Here is a 14,396-nt window from a genome sequence, read left to right as displayed (position 1 = left end):
CCAGCCGGAGAGTGTTGAAGGTTACAAAATTGAGTACCCCGCGATGTGTAGTGTCAGCATCGAGACGGATGTCGACAGCGAAGATACAGGCTGCGTCACCAGGTTCCTCCCGAGGACGCAACGTCACGTTGAATAAGTCTAAGTTTGACGCTCCTACATTGACTTTTACTCTTTCAACCTCTTGCATGTTTCACTTCCTCACTAGAAAGCTACTAGTGTAGCTTTCCATCATTGTTCTTGTAAATAAACCTGATTTAAGACACAAGGATCCTGCGGGCCTTCCCGGAAAGTCCGATAGTTCACGGTAATTGGCCACAATATTACTCCATCCTCTAGCCGAGCCCCAACTGCCCCTAAACCACATCGAGTGTCTTGTAAGGCGAGCTTGTCGGATCAGCCGGGGTGCTTTTCGTGCTTAGCGAGATTTAGGATAAGAAATCGGAACATCTTCGTATTAGTATTGGTGCGTTGAACTTTATTCATGGATGTGGCATCTAGGGTAGTCTGCATGGCGTCTTCCTATCAACCCGGGCGTTCTCGGCTCTTTTACCGTTTTAAACTGTACAAACTCTACGTCGGATGGCTGGCGTTGTGTACCACCGGACTATTGAATGGTCTAGATCCCTGGTTCTAGCCCTAACTGGCCGGCTAAACCGGGCTGTTTTATTCATCCTGAACGCTAGCAAACTTTACTACAGAGTCGTTAGCTCCCGAAGGCACGGCATGTGGGTTCTAGCCCTTTCGTACGAGAGACTCTATAATTATCTGTTGTTTGGACTATAAGCGAGGTACACCGGTATTGGGAGAAACAGGGGTTTATGTTGACGCATGTCTTGGTCATTTTATTGATGCCTTGAATGGTGGCAAGCAGGGTAGATATGAATTTGCCTCACCTCATATGTGCGATGATGCCAATCCGAAAGTGACAGGATAAAGAAGCTGCCTGGGCTGTTTGAATAGTAACACCTCCGATTGTAATTCTTACAGCATGTTTACTTGAGAGCCAGAGCAAGAAGTGAATACAAAAACATGAGAGAGAAATCGTTTGCGGGACTCCGGCTTTGCTTGTTCGTGATGGAGGATCCAACGTTGAGCTCCGCACTTCACGGGGATCCCAAACGAGCTGAAATGACCCTAGCCGAAGTTCATTAGTTCAAGGGAAGACATAACCATACTGCGTCGCCAATCTGCATTCACGCCGTGAGATGTATCCAGGGGTTGATGGATGGCATCCCTTCCCCCGATCCATCTGCAAGCATGCCAATTTATCACACATGCATCAGCAAAGGCTGGACGTTTTCCTGGTTTCATACCCCTTCATCTGCCTCATTCCCTAAATGCCGAGGCCAGAATTGCCGTGATAGCCGAGCTGTTAAGATATATTCCGGTTCCAAAAGGAGGGACGATCCAAGGTCTTCATTGGCCGCACAGTTGAGGCCAGCAACCAGTGTCATTACGGGTAGTTGCATCATGGCGTCGCTGTGGCACGACAGAGTCAACAATCACTACGTTCCTAAAAGGAAAAATAGAAAGAATAAATAGAGCTCTTTCGATCCATAAATAAACATCTTAATAAGACCCAAAAATATCCAAACTTAGTTACAGAGGAAGCTTCAGACGCCATCATTCTCCATCAGTGCACTATTATCAATGTCACACTACCAACAATGGGTAAATTCATTGAACTTCCAGCACCCCTGCACCATGGCATGGCCCGTGGATCCTCAATTCCATTGACCTTTCCGGCGGTTCGAGTCAGGGCTCGCCCTCAGGCTTGGGTAGACACTCCTCAGCTGATCTACTCACAATGGAATGAAGCCGCAGGTGGAATAGAGGAGCCTCTTGGGTACTTGCCCGAGGACTTCAAGATATGTCTCATAGGAGCCGGTATCTGCAACTTGATAATGGCGTTCAACTTACGAAAGGCTGGCGCTGATGTCACTATCATAGAGGCAAGCGGTGAAGTCGGAGGTCGGTTGCGGTCAACGGTAACGGCAGATGGAGTGAATGTCGCCGAGATGGGCGCCATGCGTTTTCCCCCTTCTGAAGACCTTCTCTATTACTATGCTGAAGCGTTTGGATTCACCTTCATGGCCGACTTCCCGGATCCTGGGAAAGTGCCTACCGTTGTGTCCTACCAAGGGGAAGCTCATAGGTGGATCACTCAGAAAGAAGCTCCCGTGGGCTTTGACAAGGTAGACCGCGCCTGGAAGAGCTTCATCAACGAGGGTTTGCGCAAACAAGGCCATACCATTATTGAATCTTCGCGGCAAATGACCGAATGGCTGCAGTCTCCGAATCCTTTCGTTCGAGTCCGCGCGACATCTGCCTGGCAGAGGTATCTTGACGAATTTGGGAACCATAGCTTCTACACCGGCCTCCAACGTATCTTCGGTCCGCAGCACGACTGGGACGTTCCAGGTGGCGAAGCCTGGGATGATGACGACTTCGAACGGTTCGGCCTTCTGGGGATAGGCTCGGGAGGGTTCGGCCCCGTCTTCCCCGTGGGATTCAACTCGGTGTTTCGACTTGTCGTCAATGGTCTTGAAACGGACCAAGCCAGTTTTGCGAAGATTTCAGGTGGAAAGCTTCGGCCGGCTGGCATCCAGGAATTGGCTTTGGAAATATGGAATAAGGCCACGGCAATGGGCGTCAAAACCCACCTCAACACAACTGGAAAGGTCGTTGGCTGTAGCAGGGACACAGGCGGAGAGCCTTTTGTCACTGTCCAAGAGACGGTTGACAAAACCGAGCCGACAAGACATGTCAACTACGATTTTGTTTTCGTTGGAACGACCAGTCGCGCTATGGACCTCAGTGTCTCCCTGACTGATCATCAGCCCAACGGTGACCGACTTCTCTCTCCGAAGATTTGCACTGGCATCAATCACCTCCACATGACATCTTCTTCCAAAGTTTTCATCAGAACAAAGAAGTTTTGGGAAAATAAGGAGCCCAACTTCACTCGAGTCATCCTCTCCGACACCAAGTCACCTCAAACGTATACTTTGGACTACGGTCACGAAGAGTACGGCATGGTGTTGATCAGCTATACGTGGGAGGACTTATCATCCCAGATGATGGCTGTCCAGGACTCCGCGACGCTACTTGAGGTTCTCAAACGACAAATCGCCATCGTTATGCGCAAGACCGAACATCCTGATTATGCCGACCACCTCATCCCGGTGACGCCTGACGATATTTACGTCATCCATTGGCAATTGGACCCTCATGCATACGGGGCCTTTTCACTCCCATTGCCCGGACAGGACAGATACGTGGCGGCGATGTTCTACGATTTTGAGAAACTCAGCAGGGACATTGAATCCCGTGTTCTGATTGGCAGTGATTGCACCTCTTGGCTTGGAGGCTGGATTGATGGAGGTCTGCAACCGGTACATAACAATCTTGCAGCATTGTTCAAACGGTTTGGCTCGTTGACCGAGTCAGCAGCACATCTTGCGCCGGTCAACATTCTTGACTCCAATTTGTACAGATACTAGAAACTGTCATCGCGAACAATTTTCAGGGACGGACTTTAGTTCTCATTATCTTGGAATTCACCATCGGTTGCGGCTGGTTTGGCATGTCAGTGTAAAATAGTCGACCCCAAAATACATTGAGATGAAAGTCTTGGACCTTGAGGTGAACGGCCTACCCGGTAGCAAAGTCGCAACCAATATCTTCCTGTTCACAACACGTATTTCTCTGATCATCATTGCCATCTACCGCGTCTCCGTTCTTGCCACGCGAGGCCTTGACCCTCTTTGTCTGTAATCATCCGATCATCTTATCCACTACCTAACCACGCCATCTCCCACGCCAGCTGCTATATGGCCAACTAGTCGGACTATTCGATCGTTTCTAAGACAGCTTTATCTACGCATATTCATCACAACAGTGGGGTCCTATTACCCTGGCGAACAAATCACCAACATTTCGAGGACAACGTATATGAGGACCATTATTTACTAGAATATGTCATTTTTCAATGCGTTGTGTGCTGGCGAGACAACGACGCGCATCATTATCGGCATTCCGCTTATCCAAGAAGGGATAATTGGGAATCTTTCCGTGTGTCTGACAGATACGGCCTCCTTTATCTCGGCGGTTGTGAGTGTATTTGATGTATCAGAATCCCGCAATGATGCCCTCACCGTGTTTGAATCGGTGGACCGAGAGGTCGCTTCTTTAGTACAGTAGCAGCGCAGATGTGCAGAGACAGTCTTATCGGCATTCAAGTTGCTGCCTTCTAAATGCCTACTAGTTTTCAAACAACAGCCTGATCTACAAACATAAAGCTGATTGTCTGACTATGGAATGTTCTACAATGCTTCACTCCCGCGAGCAAACGTGTACTCAGAGCTGTTCGATCACAGGTGTTGCACCACGTTTAAATTCTTCTCCAAGGTCCTTGATCTGTTACAGAATTAGCGGTGAACTATTCGACATCAATGACGGAAGATCTCACCTCCTTGAACTTCTCCACAGCTTCGTCAATAGCTGTAGTTATCCAATTTTTCCTAGCCCTCTGTCCTTTCGCAGACACACCAGTTTGGAGGTCGGTCAACTTGTTCAGGATGAGCTGAAAGTTCAGGTTCTGCTCATTGAACAGGTTTTGGAGCTCCTTCATGGCCGTCAGGGCCGTCTGCATCTTTGGCAGCAAGGCGTGAAAGTGATTGACGAGGGCCCTTACAAGCTCCAGCACCTTCACCAAGTCGGCCTTGTCTTGACTGTCCTTGGTGATCAATGTAACCATTTCATCGTACTTGTTCTTTGCCTTGATGGCCTTATCCGTCTCGACGCCGGAGCCGATCCAAAGCCATACGAGGAAAACCCCGCCCACGCCTAGACCGATAGCCTTGTCTCTCGCAGTCGCCTGTGTATAGGGTCAGAATATGTGACAAGGCCTCTCTAAAAGCTCCTCCAATATGCTGGAGGGTGGCACACTCACCCATTTATCATTTTCCTCATCCCTGCGCGTAATTGAATTGGTGATCTCCGTCTGGAGGCGCGCAACCTCGGCATCCATGACCTCGCTGTATGGCTCTTGGAGGGTCCCATCGGACTTCACCTTTCGTTGTCCAGTCACGGGGTCCTTAGGACCCGTGAGGAACTTCTCCTCGATTGTCCCAACTTTCTTTACATCGCCGTCTGTTTGCGTATAGAACTAGGATGAGTACTGGTTAGCTGCTGCAGTGACAGGTGAAGCGGTGTAAAGGCTCTGAATAGCCTATGGATTGAGCTACTTACGGCTTGGAGTAACGCGACCATAGCCTTGGCGTCCTCGGCTTTTGAAGGGCCTGTACCGCCAACGTTGCACTCTCTACAGCCTCCTCGAATGCATTATCCTTGGGCTGGGTTACATACTTTTCGTCCAGGAGGACCTGGAAGGCGTTGTAGAGGCTTATGTCGGCCTTTTCCTTCATCAAGCCAATGCAATGGTCGGCATAGGCAATGGCTCCGTTGGCAGATGTCGCTGGAGCAAAATTCATAATCAGTATCGTACCCGTAGGTGCCGAGGACATGAGCCGAGGCGCCTACTTAGCTTTCCCAGTCCATTGCTATTGAACTCTTTGCAATGCTTAGCAACGCTGACAGTTGTATCACGGAGTAGCTGTGAGGGAGTCAGTATGCAAGCGGGGAACATGGCCAGGACAAGCTTGGCGTCAAGGACAGGTACTCACGTCGTAAGCTGATATATCAATCTTATCGACGACGGCAAAGGTCGACTTTGTGAATTGTTTCTCAAATTCTGCAGTTGAATCGGTGAAAGTGATACCTTCAACGACATACAGGTACAGATCTACTCGTAGTTCAACAATCAGACCCATGGACACGTCTTCGTCTGGTATGGCACGGGAATCCTACCATGGTATCCCTGCGTCTGAAGAATAAAGCGATTGGTCTTGTTGTCAGGGGCTTTGGTTATGACGGAGCTAGGCGATGAGATGAGCACATTCTCCAGAGCCGTCTTCAACTGGCTCTCGCCCTCATTCTCTGGCTCCCATTGAGCGTTGTTTAGGGCGACAGAGACGGCGGCCATGGTGATAAGCAAATGTTAAGTGAAGACTTAAGGATGTAGGTGAATAGTGGCTACTAAGGTTGTTGGGTTGTAAAACAGAATAAAGTGTGATTTAAAAAAATGCAGGAGGTTCTACACAGATATTTATATAGCTAGTGAAGACATGTGCACAGCTACGCAACCTACCCAAGCACACCGACGTGGTAATACCCCACAGCGGGCTTCATCTGGTCCCGACATGCCGAAACATGTGCAACACAATGGAATGCATCAAGAAGTAAATACTAATACTATTGTAGCCACGTAATCTTAAAGCAATGCTAGAGTTCCATAGATCCTCAACGAAATTGCCACTGATCGAAATCTAGGCGAGAAAAAGAAAACTTTCCACCAAAATTGTGATTTATGTCTCGGTGCATTATGTTATATCTCGCATCCTCGATGAAAACGCAATCCATCAAGATCCGGGCTAGAAAGGAAAAAAGCTTCAACCAATTTTATATTTTAGGTCTGGATGCATGCCATTGTATTTTGGATGCTGGGCCAACATGCAATTGTCAAGATCTGGGTCAGAAAAGGACAAAAGTTTCACACAAGATTATTGTTTAGGTCTCGTTGCATTCCGTTACGTTTTAGGTCCTCGGGAAAAAAAAATACAATTTGTCGAGACCCAAGTCGGAATAGAAGAGAATTCCGGGCCAAAGTTATTATTTAGGTCTCGGTACATTCCCGTCGTATATGGGATCCTCAATGAACACACAATCCATCGAGATCTGAGCCGGACGAGGAATAGAGCTCCCGGCAACGTCGTGATTTAGGTCTCGTTGCATTCCATTGGGTTTTAGATCTTTGATGAAAATGCAATTCATGAAAGTCTGGGTCAGAAAAAGAGAAAATGGTCCGTCAGGAGCCCCAAGGCTCAGTCCCGTGCATAGCTGAGCATCGCGGGCAGGCAGGGTGAGGCATGCGTAGAAACCTCACCTCCGCATAGTCGGCAAAGATCAGCGCAAGCCACAGCTACGCACCAAGTAACTCTGGTGATATGGTCCGATATCACATACTCAGTCAAACTCAATATTGCATATGTCTCCCCTTCCTAGAAGGAATGTCCTGATTCGCGTTTGCTCAGGTGACGACGAAGCTCTTCTAGCCTTCCAGTTACATTATTTAGTATTAATCTTTCTTCATCGTCGGTGAGTTTGCCCAAACGATCCCTCGCTTACCTCGATCATAAGCTTTTCAACATCATCTTCTATCAATACTCTCAACTACTGCTTCATCATGGCCACGTCAACCTGGTCCGAATTTCACATCGCTATTATCAGCAATGATAGTACTTTGTTCCCCTCCTTCCCGAGCAAACAGCTGTCCGAAGGCGATGCCGACAAGATTTTGCTGGCCGACATTCGTAAGCATGCGGCAGTGTCAGTTACATCCGTGATCACTTTCCTTCATCTAGGTGCCATGCTCACCATTTCTGGACTGATACAGATCCCAAAAGCTGAAATTTACGGCGGACGGCAAGACCACTCTCCAGGAAGGCACTGCTTTGTCGTATTACATGTCTTTGAGAGGTGACGTACGTACAGCCGTAGTCTGTCTTAGAATACAAAGTCCGCATGACTGACACGGTAACAGAAAGCGGATGGTCTGAACAAGGAAAATGAGAAGGAGAAGGCATCCGGTGACACGGGAACCAAACCAGCTGCCGGCAAAAAGGAGACCGATAACGATGGGGAGAAGATCGACGCATCTAACATTGATGCGCAGCAAAAGCCCGTCATAAAGACGGTTCAGGTTGACTTGATCCTTAACAGTGCTGGTGGCAGTGGAGGTGATGGAAAACCCACAAAATCATCAGTCGATCCAGCCAAGATCCAGGAAGGTATCGACAAGATGATTGAGAACATGAAGTCGGACGGCGCAGTCAAACTGGGCGACCTGACAAAGCTGTCAGATAGTCTAGGGGCCCTCAAGACCGATTCAATGAATTTTGCTGCTGCCGCTGGGTAAGTAATGATCACAGACATCCGTTGTTACATGTTGAATATGAAGAGAGCAAAGGCTAACCCATACTAGAACTGTCACCTATCCCGAGCCACTTGATCTGACAGAGTTGCAGTGGGATGCAGTTTTTAGGAACAACCGCGCTCTGCATGGTTGGGTCTACAAAGGCGACATGTTGGTCAAGGCCAGGAAGAGAGGTACGAAACTCGCTACAAGACGGCCCAAGACGACCACCCCCCTGAGGCCCTGAGGGTGAACATAGATATCTAACTTTTATTCAACATTAGCATTTCAGCTTGCACCAAGCCTTGATGCTGAGCTCAGTCGTCCCCAGCCTTCAGCGGAGACCAAGACCAACAGTGGCGACGGGGTTAAGGACACACCAACCCAGAAGCCAGGTGAAAAGGGGGCACCTACTCCGGCTGTATGCTTCAAATCTGACCCGGTATCAGATTGAGCCCTCCAAAACACTGTAACTAACGCGCGCTCAGATTGGCCCTCTTCCTCCTGTCCCACCTTTCTATGTATGGGATGATGCCTCTGTCGAGGTTACCGAAATGACCAGCGCGCTGGAGAAGACAATGGCAAACCAGGGCTTCAGCTCTACGGCAGTCAAAGCTGCTGGGTAAGTGATACGAACTTGATTTACGAGGACAAAACGGAACCAAGGACTGATACATTATACCAGAGGCGGCGGAGGAATGGGAGCCGAGGCCAGTGCTTCGTTCGCTGTTGAGAAAGAACACTCAACTGCGAACAAGGAACTGAAAACCGAACAGGTCAACTCTGTCCATGTGGCATACAAGGTGAGTAGACACTACGGCACTCCCTATGATAAGAAGCCAGATAGGCTATTGTGACGTGTCTGGCTGACCTTCTCGCTCTCAAGTTTCCCAGGGCTGCAGTCGAAGTGGACGCTTACTGCTTGCAACTGACGGAAGAGTGCAAACGAGAAGCATTGGCATGTCGTAATAGGGCCGACGTTGACAGGTGGCAGCGGGAATATGGTAGGCCATCTCCCATCCTTCGTACCCGCCTCAAGCCAAATGCGCTGACACACTTTCTAGGCAGTGTCTTTGCGACCCAGTTTACCCTTGGTGGGGAACTTACCAGTTCACGCCTCTTCCACGGCAGCGACGCCGCAGAGCTGTCGGCTTTCAAGGACAGCGTCAAGGTTGCTGCAGGATTGAGCATCTCGACCCCTTACGGCTCTGGTGGCGCCAGTTACGGCTCTTTCAACTCGAACGAGACAACCCAGGGAGATAAAAAGGCGCAGCAAAGCATGCGACTGGCCTGGCAGGCTCGAGGAGGAGATACTCTACTCTGTTCCAAGTACGTGAAAATTCTGCGCTGATGCCTTCATTAATACGAAGGTACTGTATTCTAACTTATGTTTCTCACCAGTCCCCCACTTTGGACGAGTACCGTGAAGGATTACCGCCTGTGGCGCATCATGGATGTAAGTCTTTTGTGATTCTGCGCCATCTGTCCCCGGTCTGTCACGAGTTGGTCTAACCTTGGCTATAGCAACAGGGGGTAGTCAGGATGACTGATCTAGTCAAGAGTATACACCTCAAGGCTGGCAAGTTTCTGGAGAACCCGGAGACAGCCTCCAAGGCAGAGATAAATACCGATGGGGATACTAAGCAGGTGTGGAGCCTACTGACCACTGCCTTGAAAGATCCTCAAAGGAACCCTGTAGCGGATAAGATCAAGGAGTTTTACGAGAGCAAGAGCTTCAGCCTGGATGAGTTCAACGCGTTGCTACAGCAAGATGAAGCAGAATTGAAGCTAAGTCAAAAGATCAACTGGCCGCAGTTGGATCTAGAGCAAAAGCTTTATGTTGGTCTGTTGTGCTATAACAAGAAGTTGATTTCGCTGGATTAGAGCTGGTATTTGTCCCTACTTGGATCAAGGGTGAGAAAAAAGGTAATCAGTCTGTTATTTTATTTACAATTGAAGTAATTTGACCGGTCTCATGTAATAAGTTCGCATGTTATCTTTGAGTGAAGCTTGTAGCTTATTTAATCCGCTTGCTCAGTCCTTTTCACTGCACTTGGGTTAACCAGCTGAGCCAAAAGTCACGAATACCGCTGGTATTACTGTAGCTAGTGTTATTTAGTGATATAATCCAACAACAGCTAATGAAGAATTCTACAGCCTTGTATCTCTCGTCAACGAAAAGGGCGCTCTTTAGGCCGAGCTAACTTTCTTCCTCGCTTTTTCCTTAAGCACCCTCTCGCATACTTCCTTTAGTACCTTGCCAGCCCACTCAAAGTCCTCGAGATCGAGATACACCCCCGCGCTGAGTCGGGTGTACCACTGCCCGTTGTGCTGCGACAGCGCCATGAATGTCTTATACTCCTTGACCAAGAGCTCCTGCGCCCATGCCAAGACTCCATCCTGCACATCGGCGCTCTTAACAGGCAACCACACGTTGACCATTGCGCAGTTTGTCAGCGTCCCGGTCTTGTTATCAATGACTTCGGTGCCCAGGATCTCGGCTGTCCTCTTTCCTCCCTCCTTAGCCAGCCGCCAGAGGTACTGCCGGATACGCTCCTCGCCGCCGAGCACCTCCTCGCGCCACTGCAGCGCGTCCTTGACAACCACAGGCTGGCTGTTGTCCAGGGTCCCGATGAAGTCGAAGCTCTGCACCCACGCCGACTTGACGCCCACATCCTCCGCCGGAGCCGGGGCCTGCTTCTCAGTGACACGGAGGGGGACGTACCCACGACTCGTCGGGAGGGTGCTCCTGATCAGCCCCTGGTTGCGGAAGGGGACGTGCAAGAAGGCGCACCCACGCGGCGTGTTGAGCCACTTGTGGCAGTTGGACAGGAAGAAGTCAGCGTCCAGAGCGGCCAGGTCGATTTCAACCATGCCCACGCCCTGGGCGCCGTCGACGAGGCTCAGCACACCGAGCTCGCGGCACACGGCTGTGAGAGCCTCGAAGGGGAACCGCACGCCGGGCTGGGAGGAGACGACATCGTAGACAGCAACACGGGGCCGTTTGCCCTCGGCGTGTGCGAGCGTGACGGCCTCGCGGAAAAGCGTGAGGATCTCGTCATCCTCGAGCGGATAGGTCAGGAGGATGGTGCGGGAGGACACGAGGCCCGGGTTGGTATCGACGATGTATTCGACAGTGCTGTTGCAGCCGCCGTAAATAGTGGAGAAGGTGATGATCTCGTCTTTGCCATCGGCGGCCCAGCTGATGTTGCGGATGATGATGTTGAAGGCCGTGGTCGCGTTGGCGGCGAAGACGACCGTGTTGGGGGAGACATTGAGGTGTCCGGCCAACGCGGTGCGAGAGGCGTCGAGGGCTTCCGGGTACTCGTAGCGGATGTACTGATCTGGGCGAGATTCGGCGCGGTTCTGGTATTCCAGTTGCTTTTCGCGGACGTACCGGGACATGGCGCCGTAGGAGCCTACGGATGGTTAGCTGTTCATCATCTTCTCAGGCTCATGGGCGGGCGCCATGCCGTTGTTCAGATTGCGCCAATCGGGGTCGAAGAGGAATTGCTCCTTCAGCGACTTGCCGAACTCGATGGTCGTGCTGGAACCCATTGTGATCTTGTCAATGGTGTTGATTGCTGATGGATCGAGGTACAGGATTGGTCAATTGACGCCGATGTTGTCGCAATTGAGTTTTGGGCTGGGCTTGTAAGTTGGAAACAAGCTTCTGACAGACGGTTCGAGGGTCTCTCCCTTAGTGAGATGAAGTGGCGCTTAAATAGTAATAGTAGCGTAGTGACTCACGAGAGCATTGCGGATGACTCCAAGTCTGCTCTCCCATTTGAGGCTTTATCAGCACTGCAGCAAGGGCCAATGTGACTCACAGACTGCATCTTACTAGCGGAGAGGAACCCTCGTATCTTCTGCCCAGATTGGGTGTCCAAAATTCGGCCATTGAGCTATCAGCTGCTGTTTTCAGAATCCTCCCCTCCAGAGTTGCGTAAGGGTGTGCTGTCATCCACGTGTGTGAGCTGCCTGTCGGGTTGTTCTCTGCCGATAGGAACCGCGGTGAGCCGATGCCACCATGAATTGCGTTAGCTTGGCATGTCAATTACGCCCTATTCTACCTATTCGTTACCAGCGATACATGTGCTAGCGCTGCCTTGAGCTTTTCCCAAGACTTCAGGCATTGGGCCGTGCAATGCTTTACGTTTCTTCGCCAATAGATTGCGGGTGGATTCACGCTTTCGGTCTGGCCTAGTACGAGACACCCAAATCTCCACCGCCTACGTCGAGTAAATTGGGTTCCCTACACGGTATAAATGCTATAAAGTACCAGCAATTGAGGGTTTGTTTGTAAACAATTTTTATCGACCGTATCACTATGGCGAGATTCGCTATCGGAAACGAGGGCTCATCGGTCCCTCTCGATGAGGCTCCTCGTCCAATCTTATTGGGGCACGTTCGACAAGTTCGAGCCTGTTAACTTGAGACCAATAATTGCGCGCAATACACCAATGTTGAGAAGAAGAATCTTCTTCATCTGGCGGCTCTGTACGGTTCAGCGGCTATCATCAAGACTTTGTCGCGTACAATGAGCGGGGGGGCTAAAACTGGCCAGAATTTGCCAGACCCCGACCAGCTGGACTGCAAAAGGCGCCCTGCTGAGGAACCCTTTTCGGATGATAGAAAATTGTTCTACCATGGCAGAAGATGGATATGGGAGAGGAAAAAGCAATGTTTGAGGTGTTTTTACAGACAGCAAGAGCAATTTAGTCTTTCCTTGAGAACCAAAACGAGATACGGAATTGAAACTGGACTAATGAGAAGATGGGAGAGAATGCTGCTTTGGACGATCAGTGCTGGGTCCTTGCCTGGACACCAGGAATGCTTGTCAACCGGGCCTCGTATCGAATTTCTCTGTCAAAGTTACAGCGTCTTCACCGCGAAAGCGTAATTTCGGTGGTAATAGCAAAGGACCAGAAATATATATTTCGAGACTAGAAACGCCACTATGTACTAATTCGCCATGTTCCCAGCCTCTAAATAAGTATCTTACTCCCAGCCCATGGTTACAATCCGAACCAGATGTGACACTTGGTCCGCAAAAGCAATGCAATATTAACCCGAAAAGAAAAAGACGGACAGAACAGAAATTGAAAAGCAATACGAAATGATGTGCTGATGTCTCATAAATTCCCGCGACCCCTTCTGCCAACACAATCATTTCGCTAGCTGAAAGGTTTCCATGCCCTGTCGACTTTGGGCTCTGTGCGTTGTGTCAGGGGTTGACTCTGCGGTGCTTGGCTGATATGCATTGCAGCCGCTCCAGGGAAAGGGTTTGCGGAGACTAGAGTTTTCTGATTGGTCGTATTGATGTAGTACCATGCAGCTATCACAAGAGCTCCAGTTAGTGTGCTGTCTCCCGCCAATGTTTTATGCGCTTGAGGGTAGAACTTACCGACGCCAGTTGTTGCGAAGGCAGCGAGAGGAAACACTTTGGCCACTCTGGCAAATCTTGAAATCACTGGTGGCTCTGGTGGTGGGAAGTCGAATCGGGGTAGGGCGGTACCGAAGGAATTGGTGGTCATGATGAAGGATGGTCGCTTGAGAAAAATAATCAATGCTCAGATATAAGTGAAATAGTTGACTGAATTGACGAATGCGCTCTTGATGGATGTCTTGACTGATGAGATGGAACCGCAATTGAGCTCGACTTGAATTGCCATCTTTATATACCATCTCCATTTCAGCAATTCAATTATCGTCCGTCTATTCCGTCAGCGTTGGTCAGGTCATGTCCAAGGTAACTGATTGGTGGGCGAGCACTCGTACGGTTTTTTGGCTGGTCTCAGCGTGGCCTGACAAAACTGCTGATGGCGATCGCTCACCCGCCGCCCGTCACCATAGAAGGTCTGGCCACTTCCTCACCGAGTGATGTCATACTATGCTGAGAAATAAGTACATGTTCGGGATATCTCGGGGCCCCTCCGATATTGATGAGGCGCATCGACATTAATGAGATGGTGGGATAGGGTTTAGATGCGTGTGGGGTGGGTACGTACACGAGTATCAATTAATCAACGGCATCAATGCTCAAGTTATCGTCTCATCTTAGATGAAACAGAGGGTGCTAAAAATCATCAGATGTCAGCACAGACAGTCTTCATTCGTATAACACGCTTTGTTATGCTTCTCCGTCTTCCGAAAAGTCCCATTTATCCATTCTCCCGCTCTCTCGACGAAACCCGAAACCCACCCAAAACGTATGCGAGGAATGATTGCGGCAGCGATGTGCTACAGAAAGGGCGGAGACTGTGAGGGTGCAGAAAGGCACAAAATCCATAGAATAGAGGGCTGCTGCTTTTGGTCTATCTAATAAACCAATTGATCATAAGATGCCGCACTCACCCGA

At 49.8% G+C, this 14,396-nt stretch overlaps 5 protein-coding genes across 5 annotated transcripts; 2 read left to right on the top strand and 3 right to left on the bottom strand.

Moving 5' to 3' along the window:
- Window positions 1–1,709: 1,709 nt before the first annotated feature.
- BGZ61DRAFT_499120 (flavin-containing amine oxidoreductase) lies at window positions 1,710–3,503 on the top strand (the record flags this gene model as incomplete). Its single annotated transcript, XM_046251365.1, has 1 exon — window positions 1,710–3,503. The coding sequence occupies one exon, from the start codon at window positions 1,710–1,712 to the stop codon at window positions 3,501–3,503; it is 1,794 nt and encodes a 597-aa protein (XP_046096876.1).
- Window positions 3,504–4,018: 515 nt separating this feature from the next.
- Window positions 4,019–6,122, bottom strand: BGZ61DRAFT_593301 (uncharacterized protein). The gene is made up of 7 exons (XM_046256786.1): window positions 5,872–6,122; window positions 5,688–5,806; window positions 5,545–5,617; window positions 5,310–5,479; window positions 4,955–5,170; window positions 4,472–4,879; window positions 4,019–4,419 (listed from the first exon to the last, which is right to left on the bottom strand). The coding sequence occupies exons 1-7, from the start codon at window positions 6,044–6,046 to the stop codon at window positions 4,360–4,362; spliced, it is 1,221 nt and encodes a 406-aa protein (XP_046096875.1). The 5' UTR covers window positions 6,047–6,122; the 3' UTR covers window positions 4,019–4,359.
- A 1,060-nt stretch (window positions 6,123–7,182) lies between these two features.
- BGZ61DRAFT_462594 (uncharacterized protein) lies at window positions 7,183–10,135 on the top strand. Its single transcript, XM_046247324.1, has 11 exons — window positions 7,183–7,449; window positions 7,517–7,604; window positions 7,664–8,034; window positions 8,105–8,229; window positions 8,320–8,456; window positions 8,524–8,657; window positions 8,721–8,838; window positions 8,922–9,039; window positions 9,100–9,364; window positions 9,437–9,491; window positions 9,560–10,135. Exons 1-11 carry the CDS (start codon window positions 7,307–7,309, stop codon window positions 9,917–9,919), a joined length of 1,914 nt encoding a protein of 637 aa, XP_046096874.1. The 5' UTR covers window positions 7,183–7,306; the 3' UTR covers window positions 9,920–10,135.
- BGZ61DRAFT_431737 (pyridoxal phosphate-dependent transferase) lies at window positions 10,114–11,980 on the bottom strand. Its single transcript, XM_046243862.1, has 2 exons — window positions 11,509–11,980; window positions 10,114–11,454 (listed from the first exon to the last, which is right to left on the bottom strand). Exons 1-2 carry the CDS (start codon window positions 11,591–11,593, stop codon window positions 10,226–10,228), a joined length of 1,314 nt encoding a protein of 437 aa, XP_046096873.1. The 5' UTR covers window positions 11,594–11,980; the 3' UTR covers window positions 10,114–10,225.
- Window positions 11,981–12,947: 967 nt separating this feature from the next.
- Window positions 12,948–13,786, bottom strand: BGZ61DRAFT_462590 (uncharacterized protein). The gene is made up of 2 exons (XM_046247323.1): window positions 13,443–13,786; window positions 12,948–13,373 (listed from the first exon to the last, which is right to left on the bottom strand). The coding sequence occupies exons 1-2, from the start codon at window positions 13,727–13,729 to the stop codon at window positions 13,205–13,207; spliced, it is 456 nt and encodes a 151-aa protein (XP_046096872.1). The 5' UTR covers window positions 13,730–13,786; the 3' UTR covers window positions 12,948–13,204.
- Between the last annotated feature and the right edge of the window lie 610 nt (window positions 13,787–14,396).

This window comes from Ilyonectria robusta, assembly GCF_021365365.1.
Source record: "Ilyonectria robusta strain PMI_751 chromosome Unknown BGZ61scaffold_32, whole genome shotgun sequence".
NCBI classification, from domain to species: domain Eukaryota; kingdom Fungi; phylum Ascomycota; class Sordariomycetes; order Hypocreales; family Nectriaceae; genus Ilyonectria; species Ilyonectria robusta.
This window is presented reverse-complemented; position numbering and strand designations above follow the sequence as displayed.